This window comes from Chrysemys picta, chromosome 6 (genome assembly GCF_011386835.1).
Source record: "Chrysemys picta bellii isolate R12L10 chromosome 6, ASM1138683v2, whole genome shotgun sequence".
NCBI classification, from domain to species: Eukaryota; Metazoa; Chordata; order Testudines; family Emydidae; genus Chrysemys; species Chrysemys picta.
Genome location: NC_088796.1, coordinates 84040121 through 84055805, shown reverse-complemented (window position 1 = coordinate 84055805; position 15685 = coordinate 84040121). Strand labels below are relative to the sequence as shown.

At 43.4% G+C, this 15685-nt stretch overlaps 1 protein-coding gene across 4 annotated transcripts in view; it reads right to left on the bottom strand.

The window, feature by feature from the left end:
* Positions 1–15685, bottom strand: part of SHC3 (SHC adaptor protein 3) — an 84560-nt gene that overhangs the window by 25777 nt on the left and 43098 nt on the right. For all 4 annotated transcript variants that reach the window (XM_005307639.5, XM_005307640.4, XM_024101136.3 and 1 more), the window contains 4 exons: positions 11547–11610; positions 9272–9391; positions 6702–6755; positions 1706–1757 (listed from right to left, as the gene is read on the bottom strand). In XM_005307639.5, coding sequence (XP_005307696.1) covers positions 1706–1757; positions 6702–6755; positions 9272–9391; positions 11547–11610 — 290 coding nt within the window. The remainder of the gene's footprint in view (positions 1–1705; positions 1758–6701; positions 6756–9271; positions 9392–11546; positions 11611–15685) is intronic.

Here is a 15685-nt window from a genome sequence, read left to right as displayed (position 1 = left end):
CTACAGAATGGGGGACTGTATCTTGGAAAGACATGATTCAAAAGAGGATTTAAGGGTCACAGTGGACAAACCTGAACATGAGCTCCTAAAGCAATGGGTGTCAATTGGACATTGTGAGGGGGTGAACCCCATCATGGGCGAGAAAAGATTAAGGACTAGTTAGGCACATTCACTCCACCTACCAGAGGCTGTTGGAAGCTAGAGGCCTCAGGAAGACTTAGGACAGGACTTGACACCAGAGCTGGGGAAAAGCAGTGAAACCGTTGGAACCCAGGGCCCAGAAGATAGGTGGATACTTTGGACTCTGCTTGGACATTTTGTTACCCTAGAAGGGATTTGGCACAATGGAACTTCCCACCACAAGAGTAAAGCTTGTCTGTATGTGAGATAGAGCCTTCTTCTCAGCCAGAGAGCTGGGTGGTGTGCAAGATGGCCTGAAGGGGACACTGGATATGAAAACTCCTGCTATATTGAGGGGGCACTCTTGAGGTGAGAATGCACCATTACAGATGTATAATAAAAGGAGTAGAGAGGAGGTGATTTTACACCTGTACATGGTGTTGGTGAGACCAATCCTGGAATTCTGTGTCAAATTCTAATGACCACATTTTAAAAAGATTATTGAAAAATTGCAGAGTGCAGAAAAGAGCCACAAAATGATTTGAGAGCTGGAGAAAATGCCTGACAGTGAGAGACTTATAGAGTTCAGTCTGTTTAGTTTATCAAAAAGAAGATTAAGAGGTGACTAAATTACAGTGCATAAGTACCTTCATGGGGAGAAAATGCCCAGCTGTAAGGGGCTCTTTAATCTAGTGGATAAAGGCAGAACAAGGACCAATGACTGGAAACTGAAGCGAGAGAAATTCAAATTAGAAATTAGGCATATATTTTTAACAATGAGGGTGATTAACAACTGGAACAAACTACCCCGGGAACTCGGAACATAGAGGATTCTCCAACTCCTGATGTCTTCAAATCTAGGCTGGATGCTTTTCTGAAAGATATTCTATAGCCAAGCACAAGTTACTGGACTAACACGGGGGTAAACTGAGTGAAGTTTAGTTACCTGTGATATGCAGGAAGTCAGATTAGATGATCTCATGCTCCCTTTGGCCTTAAACTCTACCTGAGAATCTATTTATTATTAATATATTATACATTATTTTGTAACTTAAACTTAAAGCCTCACTAAGCTTTCTGTAATACAAGCAGATGGGAGCCTATTGTACCTGTCTTTCTAGATTATGATTTCTTCTCTCTCTTTCTATAATTTGCTTTTATTTATGAGAATCAGAACTGGATCATAAATCCCGTTTGTTGGAGGCAATCACTAACAGGTGCCTTATAGAGAAACCATTGTCTGACCTCAGGGAAGTAGAAAGAGAACTAGGTAACAGCTTGAATACAAGATCAGAGACAAAGAGGGTTATGATCTCCTTCCTCACGACATTCAGCAAAGAGGCTAGGCAGGTCCAGTCCAGGCATGAGGAGCATCCAAATGATCTGAAATATATTAATCATGGCAAAAAATCTGCTGGACTAACGTGTGTGGCTGCTGATTATTGCTGTGCTGATTGTTCCAGTGATCATCCCTAATGTCAACTTTTTATTGTGTTGAATTTACTCTTTCTGGAAAAATCCAATAAAATGAAAATATGAATTTATATTTTTAAATGGAAGGCACTAAATATAGAAAATACCTTACCTCTGCGATTAACAGGGTCCTTAGCTACATATGCAACATAGTCTGTTGTATCCTGTAAAAAATGGAGAGATATATATATATAATGAATTTGCTTTTGCACTGTAACAAAAGAGCAGAGCATATCACATAAGTATTTCCCATGAAGTGATAGTCTGGTGGTGAGGGTGGGACAGATAGCTAACCCACCATTTTACACACAGCAATATGACTGAGTACTTCCTCTGTGTGGAATCACTCTGAAGGCCATGTTCACAATATAGTTAACACTATGCCATCAATATCCACGTTTAAGCATGCTAGTCTGTAGCAGGCTTCCAGCATGGTTTCCCTGACCAGTGTGGATAGTTTACTCATGATATAAAACCATGCTACAGACTAACTCTCAGGTAAACCTAACACAAGGATGCAAATAAAATGGAAATAAGGAAAAATAAATTTTTATTTTACATGTCTTCCAGGCTACGTTTTTATGTTTTGTGACTACCTTTAACTGATAAATAAGGCTAGGGAATGCTGGCCAGATACGCAAAATCCTTTTTAAAAAGCTTTTCCATCTTGCCCTTAAGCACAGCTAATGCTGGCATCTATTCAATTTGAATGTGGACAGGGCCTAACTATGCCCTGTTGAGCACCATATTAATATCCTGTTTGAACACCTGCAGCTCAGACAGCAAGCATGTGCAAAAGCAACTCTTGTTTTATTCCAAAAACATTTACAGGATTGGTTCTGATCCCACTCACTCTGGTTTCACTCCATTGACTTCTAAAGCATTACCCTTAATTTACACCATGCAAGGCCCTCTTCCAAAGCCCTCGAAATCAGTTAAAAGACTCACATTGACATCAGTGGCCTTTGGATGAGGCCCCAATTGAGAGAAGAATCAGGGTCTCGTCCAAGACACTCAATATCTAAAAGATTGCCTGAAGCCATGGGCGGTGGGTAGCATAGGCAGGGGAAGGCTGTGCCTCCCCAAACAGCCTGGTGTGGCCCCGCCCATGCTCCACCCTGAAACCCCCTCCTGCCTGCTTCCAGTTTCCTTCCTGCTCTTCTGTGGCCAAGAGGCTGGAGCCAATGTGTACAAGGCCCGGGGCTGGGGGCATTGGGGTTGGGGTGCTTCAGCTGTGCTGCTTGCATGCCCGGTGTGTTGGGGCTGCTCCGGCCTCACTGCCTGCTTGCTCAGCGCTGGGGCTGGAGCCGGGGACAATCCAAGGCTGGGGGCACTCCGGCCGCACTGTCTGCCCACCCGGTGCCCTGGGACTGTGGACACTCCGGCCCCACCGCCCACCCACCTGGCACACTGGGGCTTGGGGCGCACAGGGGGAGGCATCAACCATGGAGGGGGTGCTCCATGCTCCATTGGGGGAGCAGAAGAGGAGGGGTCAGGCCTCTGGCAGAAGGGGAGGGGCCAGAGGCTAGCCTCTCCCAACGGCACATTCACCCGCCACCCATGCCTGAAGCTCTGGCATGAAGACCATAGTTGACAACTATGGCACAATGGAACTTCCCACCACAAAAGTAAAGTTTGTCTGTATGGGAGATAGAGCCTTCTTGAGAGCCAGTCTAAGGGCAGGTCTTCACTACCCGCCGGATCAGCGGGTAGTGATCGATCTATCGGAGATCGATTTATCGCGTCTCGTCTTGACGTGGATAAATCGATCCCTGAATGCGCTCCCCAGTGACTCCAGAACTCCAGCTCGCGAGAGGCGGAAGCAGAGTCGACGGGGGAGCAGCAACGGTCGACTCGCCGCCATCCTCACAGCCAAGTAAATCAACCTAAGATACGCTGACTTCAGCTACACTATTTGCATAGCTAAAGTTGCGTATCTTACTTCAACCCCCCCCCCATTAGTGTAGACCAGGTCTGAGACTGTGGAACAAAATCCCTCAGGAGTAAAGATATCACAGACTTCAACACCTTCCGCTCCAAATGCAAGTCACACTTCTTCAACTTCGCCTACCAAAACAAAACATTATATTGCATACACAGTTCTCCTGGGGAGAGGATGAGAGCAAGAACAAACCACATGTGGCAGATGTTAGTCCCTGTGACAGATATGGCAATTTCCTACAATATCCTTGAAAAAAACCTTAATGGGTTAAGTTTAAGTATCTTTTGAGTCCACTGTATTAAATGCAAAGGTTATGTATTATCGTGGGCCGGGATTGTATGGGTAGATATGCTGTGAACCTTGGGAAGTGTTATGAACTTCAAAGAACTGTACTGAACAATGTGTCAGAATGGGCTTTTGGGGACAAACATTGTCAAGTGATTTACCCGAGGAATCTCTAAGGGGAGATGAATGCAAATTCCCTACCTCCAGTGATACAAAAACCCAGTCTTTTGAAGTTCCACCCTGAGGAGAGGGCCATTATCTGCAGATTACCTGTTCTTGGAGTCTCAAGTTCAAAGGCCCAAGCTGCATACAGGAAAGACTAACCTGTTCGTGAGGGTGGTAGTTCTGAGCTAAGGCTGTTATGAATTTGTGACCACAGAAAAGCTCCATTGTGGGGTTCGAAGCACTGACTCTTAATGGAGCCAGGAGGAGTTGGGAGGGATGAACTCTGATAAACTTATTAGAATGTGTGTACGTTCTTTTGTTGTTTTAATGTTTTCTCTGTAATGCTTTCATCTTAAGAATAAATGTGCTTGCTTCGAAAGAGTCGTGTAGTAACTTGTGACTGCTGGTAATTACAGCTGTTCATAACCTCTGGAGAGAAAGCAAAGTGCAGACACTGGCCTGTTTAGGCAGTCTGGCTTGCTGAGAATATCATAGTGTAGACAGGGAACAGTGCAGCCTGCAATAATCACTGTCAGGAGGGAGAGAGATGTGGGTCTCTTCCCAAGAGAGGTGATGGTTGAGGAGCTGGGAGTTTAGAGTGGGTGCCCTCAAGGGACCACTGTGAGGGAATACTGGTGCAATTGCCCTGAACTGTAACACTCACATCACTTAATGCACTCCTGCAATGCACTCAGATACCACAGTAAAAGAAGGTGTATAGAACAGAACAGAATAGCCCTGTCTCTCTGTTCATGCATCTCTAATACTCCCAGTGACCTGATGTATGGGGAATGACTTTGGTGGGAGTGGTGGTGGATTTCACCCCTGAAGAGGAAAGAAAACAATCAATACATTTATATTGGGATATATGCTAGGCTGGTTTGGTATGTTTGGTGTATCAAGCAGTAATTAAGTTTAGCTGTGAGAGACAGGAACCACATGAGCAAGCTCTTTCTTTAAAGTTCTCCCAACTAGGAGCCTACTGTGACAAGCCTGCTGAATGTCAATGGAAGCTCACACCTACTCTCCTCTCCCCCAGGATGAGATCATCATGCAGTGGTCTTGTTGTGTGAATGCTACTTTACAGTTTCACCAGCTCTTGTTGGCTCCTGTACTTGGTACGATTTGATTTCTCAGTGACTCAGTGGCATGACTTTCGTCTCACTAAAACATTTGATAGACCTTGTTTATTTCAATTCAAATCTCTTACTGCTGTGCTGGTAATGCTGTTACCTGGTAAATCACTCTGCCAATGGGTGGGGGTGTTTCTAGGACTTAGCATGTGAGATGGCAGATGGGATGGCAAAGAACTTTCCTATGGAGGCAGGCAACTGTACTAATCACTCCTCTGCCCGCTGCAGGAATTGTTCATTTCCAGTATCTATTGCAAGCTGTGGTATTTCAGAGGTGCTGTTGATTAATTTTTACTCCCTGAATTATTATTTTACAATGGCCCAAATTTATCCCTGCTGTATCCCCATTGAGTTTAGCAGAGTTACATCATGGATGAATTTGACCCATTTAGCATATTGATAACAGTCAGTTTGCAAACATGTCAAGGATATTTTGCCCTGAAGAGCTGGTGCAGTTAACTCATCTTGCAGTTGAGGTGGGAGAGTTATTTCATAGAGAGGGCTATATGTGCCATGTAAGCGGACCTGTCCCTGACAACAGGGACTGGGTTGATCAATCTAGAGCAGGGATCGGCAACCTCTTGCACGTGGCTTGCCAGGGTAAGCACCCTGGCGGGCCAGGCCGGTTTGTTTACCTGCTGCGTCGGCAGGTCCGGCCGATCGCAGCTCCCACTGGCCGCGGTTCGCCGTCCCAGGCCAATGAGGGTGGAGGAAAGCTGCGGCCAGCACATCCCTCAGCCCACGCCACTTCCCGCAGCCCCCATTGGCCTGGGACAGTGCTTACCCTGGCGAGCCGCGTGCCAAAGGTTGCTGACCCCAGATCTAGAGTAAAGGCTTTCAAGACTCAGGAGGGACTTTTACTGTTTTGAGATTTTCTCAATTCTTCATAGATAGGACATATTCTGAAGTGTATTTAGTATGAAATTGGGAGGATAGCTCAAACAAATATGTAGATAAGTAAAAAGCCCAGATCTGCCCTCTGAATTGAATGTGAGTTGCACGGAGGCATCTGAGAGGAAAACTAAACATGGCAAGTGTAGAAATGCAGAACTGGGCTTCTCCTAAAAGCCACATCCTCTCCTCAAACATATGAGTGGAATAGACATATCTGAGGACAGTATTTGGCTCTCCGTTTTCATAAGATAGAGTTGAGGAAAAAGAAAGGAAAGAAAAATTACCTGGGGCTATGAGGCTAGAAATACAGCCACATCCTCAGTCCTTTACTGAAGGAAGGGCAAAATGGATAACAATCAAGATGAAAAGTAAAAGGATATCCATGTGAAAATACTGTGCTTACTTTGAAAACCACAGGGCCCTACTTACAGGATTTATAAGATTTATATGAAATGCTCCTGGCCCTTTGACACTTTTCCTGACACTCATTCATAGAGGAGGATTTGTGACTGCCTGTCAGTGGTTTCCCTCAAAAAGAGCTTGATGGCAACAGTCCAGAAGAGCTTACAAAATAAGAAACAGAAGCTATCATGCTTATATTTTCCTTTGAGTAAGACATGAGATAAATCCTGGCATAAGGTCCTCCTATAGCAATACGTATGGAAGAAAATGACTAAAGAAATGCTTACCGGATCACCTCCAGAGGCAAAGGAAATAGACTGCATATGATGATTTGCTATGATCTGTTTGGATCAGAAAAAAAACAAAAGTATGAGTCAGTAGATTCTCTTTTGCAGTTTACCTCTTTGTTGTTGTTTTTTTTTGTTTTGTTTTTTTGTGAGAGTGAAGTAAAAACCCAAAACAAGATCAAAATAAATTCTTGCCTTTCATCTATGAGGAGTTAGTCACAGAGAACATGCAGCTGATGTAAACAAGCTTAAGAATATTAGATATCCCTACTTCAGGTTTTCCTTAAGTTGAAGGACAATGACATTTTAGAATAGCAATGAATGAACATAAAAATGTGCCCAGCATTCAAGTAAATTATATAGTCCTGCCATACAGTATCTTAGCTGAAAATACAGTTTCCTGAAGATATTTTGGAGAAACTTTAATCTGTTGAAGTGAGTTTTTGTCACAGGTAGCGATGAATGTAGCAAAAGGGTACACTTCAACCAAAATACAGAGCTTCCATATCCTGCATGGCTATAGAGGGCAAATGTTAGGGGCTTCCATAACCTCCTGTGGATTTGAACATTGTGGACACCAGATAGGCTCTCTGGCTCAATGGGGTTAACTGTCAGAGCAGTGGAAAGGGAGTGGGGGTCATAGAGAGAGGCATTCCCTGAACTGACTAATTTTCCTTTCCCCTTTTTTCCCTGCAGCTGAAAGACCATGCCTAGCAGTACCTCCCTCTTGAGAAAAAGGCTGTCTCTTGGAGTTCCTTCGCTGAGTCAGAAAGGGTCAGAGAATAAGGTGAAGTGCTTCCTCCATGTAACGCATGCTGCCTTCATAATACTTCCAGCCCCATCTGCTCACCCAACTATAACCTTTAAATAGATCTTTCATTATTTTTATTCTCAGTGGAGAAACCCTCCCTTTATCCCCAAGGGAGGGTTTCTCTCCCCACTATCACTCAAAGACCTGCATCACGGTGGTCTTTGTACCAGGAGGTCTGAACAGTAATTCACTCCGTGTCTCAATGTCACTCCTAACTAACATGGTCAACTCAATGGAGCAACTCAACTGGTCCCTTACCTCCCTACTCCAAATTAAGAATGCTGTTTTTCCATTCTCTCCAGTCCAAAGCTGATCCACGAACAAGAGACTACTAACAAGAATCAAGCCTGTCTTTCTTGGATAGCACCATAAAGAACTAATCAGAAAGCCACTTAGCCAACCTTGCTTTCAGTATTCTGAAAGGTATGCCACAGAAAGCAGACCACATTTTTATACATTCCAGGAATGCTCTCTGGGGTAATCCAACACTCCTAGTATAAACCAGAAATGAAGGAGCCCTCCACCAGAGTGCTGGTTTGTCAAAGACCCCTTTATTTCCCAGTCCTGCATCATCATAGCTTGTGTAATGAATATAGATACACATGATATCAGTCATCTCTTCTATTTCCAGTTAATGAAACTATATTGTGGAGAGAAGCCAAAACATTTGGGGTTGACCCCCAGCTGGTGTGAATCCGCATAGCTCCATTGACATCCCCAAATCTCTGCTGCTTTACACAGAGCTGAGGCTCTCGCCCTTTATTTAAAATGACTTCTTATTTTTAAAATGCCTTCCGTTTTTTATATGTTTTGCAGATGGGTCATACTAAGGGAAAGCTCCTTGTGCCAGTAGTGAAAGCTGGGGACAACTGCCCTTATAAAAAGTACTATCAGATTCTTTAATAATGGTCCAAAACACTACAACATGCCATAGTGCTGCTACTACAGTGCTTCAGCTAGTACTATAGTAGAAGACTACAGCAGCTTATCTATAAGATGGTGGGGAAAAGACAAATAAAAAGTAAGAAACCTTTCGGGTGTGTGTGTGTGTTTGTAGTTTATTTTTTATCTTGCGGCACAGCAGGTTTTTTTCCTTGCTGTATCTAGGCACATCTAGGTACGTAGCTCACAGCAAATAGCACAGCAGTGATTATGCAACACTATCAGCTTTCTCTATATACATAGCGAGCAAGATTTTTTCTCATCTCATACATCATTCACAACCCACTGCAGTGATTCCCCAAAGTCAGTATATACCTTCAGCACAAAGGAGAAGAATAAAGGGGTTGGTTGACACAGGCTTCCTTCTTCTGAAAGGCAGACATTTCACTGAAGTGCAAAACCCCCAAAGCAGGATTTTTAACATCACCTTATGAATAGAATGCCTTCTAACACAATATATAGAAAAAGAAAAGAAAAAAGACTGGGGATAGGCATTCATCTCTGTAGATTGGTCAGAACCAAAATACCTCCACCCAAACACAGCCAAAGTTTGGAACTGGACCATTTTTTGCCAGAAAACGCCATTTCACATTGTAAAGTGGACCTTTTGAGAGGTAATGACAGAATTACTGTGAAAACATTATTTTCACCAATCTATGTTAAATGTGTAAACAAACTAATCTATTGCACTTTACATTTTCATTCCTTTTTTATTTGATAAAGAAATAACACTTTAAGCACAGGTGAATTTTATCAAGTAGCAAACATTTCACGATATGCTCTTCATCAATGGACTTAGGGATTTTTATACACAAACCTGTTTTGAATCAGGAGTCATTAGATTTAAGCTGGTGGTGGATATATTCAGAGTTATGTTCATTCCTGCAAACTGAAGATTGCTCTTTCCCAAGACGCTAGAGAGAACTTTGCTTGGTGGCTGTGAAGTAAAGTAATACATTTTAGTTGCTTCGCGACGACAACTCACTGTAATGGATTGCTAAACTGTATTATACTATTCAGCCACGTGGGGACACTGTGTAACAAACCCCATTTAAACTAACCTCAGCCGTTCCTGGCAGTTCATTAAAGGATCTTATGGAAGGTTCATATCTGGTGTACCTCTGAGAAGGGAGCTCTGTAGCCAGTCTATACCTAGTACAGTAGCCTGACTTGCTAATAGCAGCCCTCCAACCTCCCCTGTACAAGGTGTACATGGTACACTTCATGCAGGCTCAGCTGACATCTTAAGAGCTGCTATTCAAGAATGACAACTTTTACTCTACTCTAATGATCATTTCATTTGGGCAGTTATTTTTCTCTGTAGGTCATTCCTCATAACACAATTAACAAAATGGTTAAAGCATAAGTGTGGAATATAGCATCAAACCATAGATTACAAAGCATTATTACTGTGCAATAGTCAGTGGGGATCAAACCCTGGACTTACAACACCAAAGCACATACTCTTAATATTTGAGATGAAGGAATAACTTTGTTAGCTACAAGTAAGTAGCAAAGTCTTATTCTCAGTAGAGGTAGAAGGAGATATAACTGCATACACTTCACATAGAAGAATTTTTATTACTATGTAATAAATCCATATTACAGACTAGAGACAAGAATTTGCCCTAGCCATGTAAATTAAGATACCTGAGCTGAAACTGACAAAAACATGAGAGTCACCGTGAAGACAGGGCGGGGCACAGACCTGCAAAAGTTCATGTGTTTTTTGTTGCTGTTGTTAAGATTTAGCTGCTACCAGCACCCTTTCCCTTTCCAAAGGGTTGGTTTGTTTTAAAAGTAGTTCGAGCGAGTGCTGAGAGAATGCGGAAATGATCAACGCGACACTCGGCTGATGCAGCAACTCACGGTGTCGGACGCCATCAGGTGGTCGAGGGACATCTACATAGAACACATCACCGGACATCGGCAAAGTAACTGAAATACTTTCCTCGTGGATTTTATTTTCTAAATGGACAACCTACCTAATTCTCAATTACTGTGGGACAATCTCCACTCATTGATATATTTTGCTTTCCACAACCAAATCTCTGTACAATTTTTCATGAGTGATGAACCCAAGTGTTCAGATTCTAATCTCTCAACAGGAGATACTGCTCTTAGACACACTGATTCAGCAAGATGGCTCATTGGGCACTAGGAACTTCCTTTCATCCATTTTCCCAGTATTATTTTGTGGCATTTTGTTTTTCAAGAAAAAAGACATTTGCCTTTCTTTTACTTTCTGATTAAAAGCCCCCATTAAAAAGGCTGAATATGGAAGATATTCTTTGAAAAGACAATTCTGTTCTGAAGCAGATTCTATTGTCGCTGTGGTATTTGTTGTTTTAGTGTTTGCATATGTCTCACTGGGAGTTAAATACAGTACCCCCGTTGTGACCATGAGAGCTAAATATATATTACATGGCTCTCAGCTACAAGAAAAAGGCCACATTCAGCAAGGACGGTGTGTGGGTTCTTGTTCTGAACCCTCCCTCATACATTCTATTTCTGTTGATAGTGCAGCAGTTATCCATTTCAGATACAAGCTCACGTCACTGCAAACTAGATTTCCTAAGAGCTAAACTGTGGCTTTGCCACAAGCCCTGAGTCAGGGGCAGTTCATAGTTGTGCTGCTCCAGAGATAGAGCCGGGATCGCACTGGCACTCAGAGTCACAATATGGTGCCTGGATGGTTCTTTCCTTGCTCCAGGAGGGCAACAGTTTGTGTCAGCCATATACCTAGCACAGTGTACTTCCCCCTTTGCTGTGGCCAGTAGTGTGGGGGCAGAGCCAAGCCTTCACCCACTCCCCAGCCACTTCCCCCCCCAGCTATGTTACTAGCCATGATATGGATATCCCAGGCAGGGGAGGAAGGAGTATCCTTACACTCCCTTACTTTGAACTCTATGAGCAATGCTGACCGGAAGGGCAGTCGGTGCAATCTACAGTGGCTGCACACAGACAAGACTTTGGAAGATTCTGCACCTGCAGTTCTCAGGCTGACTTAAACACACCTGCCCACTGCATCTGGTTTCTGCTATGCTGATCTAAAGAAATATGTGTCACTGACAAGAAAGAAAGAAAAATACCTTTCTTTTTTTGAAGGCTGCTTTGGCTCCAGGTACTGCTTCACAAACACGGCTGATTGCTTCCCTGTGGAGACAGAAAATAAGCTTTATAGCAAATGGATGTGTTGGTTTCTTCATTATATGTTCAAATTGCACTGAAGGGGAATATTTGGCAACTTAATTCTTTATGGCATTCAGTCACAAGTGAAGACCCGATAACTAGTGAGTCAATTAGTTCTTTTCTCACCAGTAAAGATATCATCTCTGATCAGCTTTAAAACAGACTCAATTTTTTTTTAAAATACAACCTGCCAAAAACATTTCCCTATGACCTTCCTGCCCAAATGTGGAATTTTCTCCAAATTTGGATTACTCTGCTCTGAGGTACAATACTCATTTTTGGTTTAAGGTGCAATAACATGAGAACCATCAAGGATAAAAATTGGCTCTTTATACCATTGGAGAGCTGGTATATGCTGCACAAGTCTCTTTTTTTTTTACCCTGTGAGATATCAGGTCTTAAAACAATGCTACTCTTAATTATTAAACACCATTTGAGACCATTTTTAACATTTGTGTTTATTTTGTTTTTTTTTCTAAATTTAGAACATAGAGACGGTTATTTTCCTCCCCCTCTGAGGCTTGTGCAGAACCAAGCCAGCCTGGTTTCACATAATATCAAAACTCTAAAATATTTCTGCAATCATTTTGCTGCAAAATGTATGTTGTAAAGAAAATATATGACAGTGTGTTGTGGTGTAAGGATTTTACTGATATTTGTTCATTATGACCCACATAACTTGTGGCATTACTGTACCACTACAAATATCTTATGTTTTTTTTTCTACTCAGACTTATGTCATTGGTAAATTGATGCTGGCAGGCTAAGTGAAAGAAACATACACTCAGGAGGAATTTGAATGAAGAATATGATTGTATTTCAAAATGAAATTTTGCTGATCATGCAGCTGTAGGTGAATGTCTTTAGGCCCTATCGGTTTTAAACAATAGGTCAAATGCAACAACCAAATTGTTAATTCTTGAAAATCTGTAAACGTGCATGCACAGTCCTTCTTAGTCATGTTAATATCAGTGTTGTAATGGATGTAGCCTTGATTGATGCAATACATTGTAATGGCTCCACTGGGACTGTTAAAGATAAACTGCAAAATATTGTTTAACAATATTAAATATTGAGGGAGATTTCAAATTATTAACAGAATAGTATGTGTATACTTCCAAATGGATAAATGACATTTATTTTATACAACCAAATATTTTTAAAAATAACAAAATTGGAGGGAACCCACCGCAAACTCGAAAGCCCACAGAGCCAGAAATAACCAAAATCTCAAAGCCAACCTAAAGGATCATTAAAAACCAAAATATTACTTTAATTCTACTCTGACACAATATCTGTGTTACTGTTTCAACCCATAGTCTATGTGAATGTATGTGATCAGTGTGCATATGGGAGGGGGTGCACACGTATGTGCAAGCGTACACACAGAGAATGGCCTAACAAATGAAGTTATTGATTTATTATGGAGGAATCAGTAGTGACTACATAGTTAAGATTGGGGCATGCACTGAAATAAAAATTTGGCCACTTTTGGAGGGGCATTTTCTGTGTCCCCCTTGGCCTGAGGTGCTGGCTCCCCTCTATCCCCCCCCCCCTAGCCCTGGGGCCTGTGGCGCTCGCTCTCCCCTGATGGCTAGAGGAGCTGGTTCTTCCCCTCCTCCCCCACGGCCCCAGGGCTGGAGGAGCTGGCTCTCCTCTCCTCCCCCTGCGGCCCATGGAGTTGGATCTCCTGCCTTGACCCTGGGCAGGAGGAGCTAACTCTCCCTGCCCTGGAGGAGTTCTGTACTCTGGTTTTGTTGACTGGGGGGGTCGTGCCCCTGCTTGCCCCCCTTGCGCATGTCCCTGGTTAAAATTGTGTGGCACTTCTCACCTAGCGCCCAAACCAATGCACCTGAAGTCAGTGGAAAGACTCCCATTAACTTCAACAGATTTTGGATCAGGCCCTTAAAGCAAGACTAAATCCCTCCATTTCACTGTCCAATGATTGAATTTAGTCTCCAAATCTATCCCAGTTCAGAACCCCGATGAATTTTCTGCAATGTGTCTTGTGTAAAATTGTTATTAACTCTCCCAGATACAGCAGTTAACAATCAGGCCAGCTGGCAAATGACACCTGACATGACTCACAAGCACAGTACAACAAAACATCCCACTCCTAGACATCATCCCTGCACCTCAAACAGAGGCTACTTTTGAAAATGTAATGTCAGACAGAAAAAAATATTTCCCTTGTTCATAACAACTGTTTTCATTAACCCCAGAAAAAGCCAACACATACGTCTATGATCCAATGCTGCCTCTTTAGCCCTGCTGCCCAGCCATGAGCACCCCTAGCTCCTCAGATAGGCTCCCAGCGAGCCCTGGATCCTGCAAATACAGTGAGGAAGACTGAGTAGCAGCTGGGAGTCCTTCTCCCCAGCCCATGGCAGGCTTCCCAGACTTACTCCCCATCCCTTCCCAGTGTGCTTCAGAGCAGGTCTGGGCAGTTCTTCAGCTACTCATCCACTCTGACTGCATAGATTCATAGATTCATAGATTCTAGGACTGGAAGGGACCTCGAGAGGTCGTCGAGCCCAGTCCCCTGCAGAGATACAAACTCTGCTTATCGGGTAAATTTTCCAGCAACTCTCCCTGCCTGCTCTCACAATCTCCCAGCTACTATCAGCAACAGAAGGCATGGAGGGGACAGGGAGACTTGCAGGCAAATTTTCCTGACAAGTGCAGCTTGCATCTTTGCATTGGAGACATCTCCATCTCAGATGCTGAGCTGGGGTCGGTACTTCTTTGGTTGCCTGGCCTCTCTGCTGGCTGGCTACTGAGTGTCAAGAGAGGAGCCCTACACTAAGGAAACTCAGTCAATCCATCAGATTGGGACTCCTGCCGGCTACCCTTATTAGGTCTGAAGTTGGGGAAGTGAATGTACTGGAATGAGAGGAAGGAAACCTAGCTTGAAGGATTGGCTGGCTGGCTGTATCACCAGCCTCCTGTTGGAACAACCAGCCAATCGAAGCACTCCACATTTTAGCTGGGAAGTGGATCTGAAAAGGGGGATGGAGGACAGCTGGGGAGCCAAGATGCATATTAGCTTAGGCAGTAATAACACACTACAGACTTCCAACTGCAGGTACATCTGTCCATAAAACACCTTAACCTTGCTGAGCTTGGAGTTCAGGTTGTGTGTCTGAGTGTGTGAAATGAAAGAGTATGCTGTGGATCTCAGGAGGACAAGAGTGCATTTGAGTGTTATGATATTGAGCTGATAAGACATGTTGAAACTAGTCTGGACCGTAGTATTGCTGTAACTAGTGACTTCCTTGATTTTCAGTAAATACACTAGAGCAACCTCAGTTCTAAAGTTAACAATGGTTTTGGTGGGGATATTAGGAGCTTTGAATGAAATACTAGCTTATCTTTGAAGCATGCTGGTGAAGATAGTGGAGCTGGAGAAGAAGTTCTCCAAGCAATTTTGCTTGTGGAAGACAGGATGGCCCAAAGAAATCTGGGGTCAGCTTCTCAGAAGTGATCCTTACAGCTGCTGCAAAAAGGTGTAGCATTTACTTGGCCCGTAGGCATGCAGGAGCTCACGCACTGACGTGCTCATATAGATCCCTGATTAGATAAACAGATGGAAAGAAAACAGCTGGCTGGTCACCTCCACTTTGGACCTAGAAGGCGGGGAAGAGATGGGGCAGGAAGAAGCAGGGAGGGGTTGGGACATTGGAGGAAGGGGTGGAGTGGGGGCAGGGCCTTACCAAAGCTTGGGGGGAGCACCCCCCGGCAGATTAGAAATTAAGCGCCTGTGCCCCAACATCTCTGCCAGTCTGAAAAATTCCTTCCTGACCCCAAATATGGCAAATCAGTTAGACTCTGAGTGTGGGTGAGAACCACCAGCCAGACACCTGGGAAATAATTCTCTGTAGTAACTCAGAGCCCTTCTCATCTAGTGTCTCATTTCCAGCCATTGGAGATATTTGCTAACAGCATTCACAGATGGGCTGTATGCCATTGCAACCTCAGTATAGCATCCACTCCATAAACTTATCAAGCTCAGTCTTGAAACAAGTTAGGTTTTTTGCCC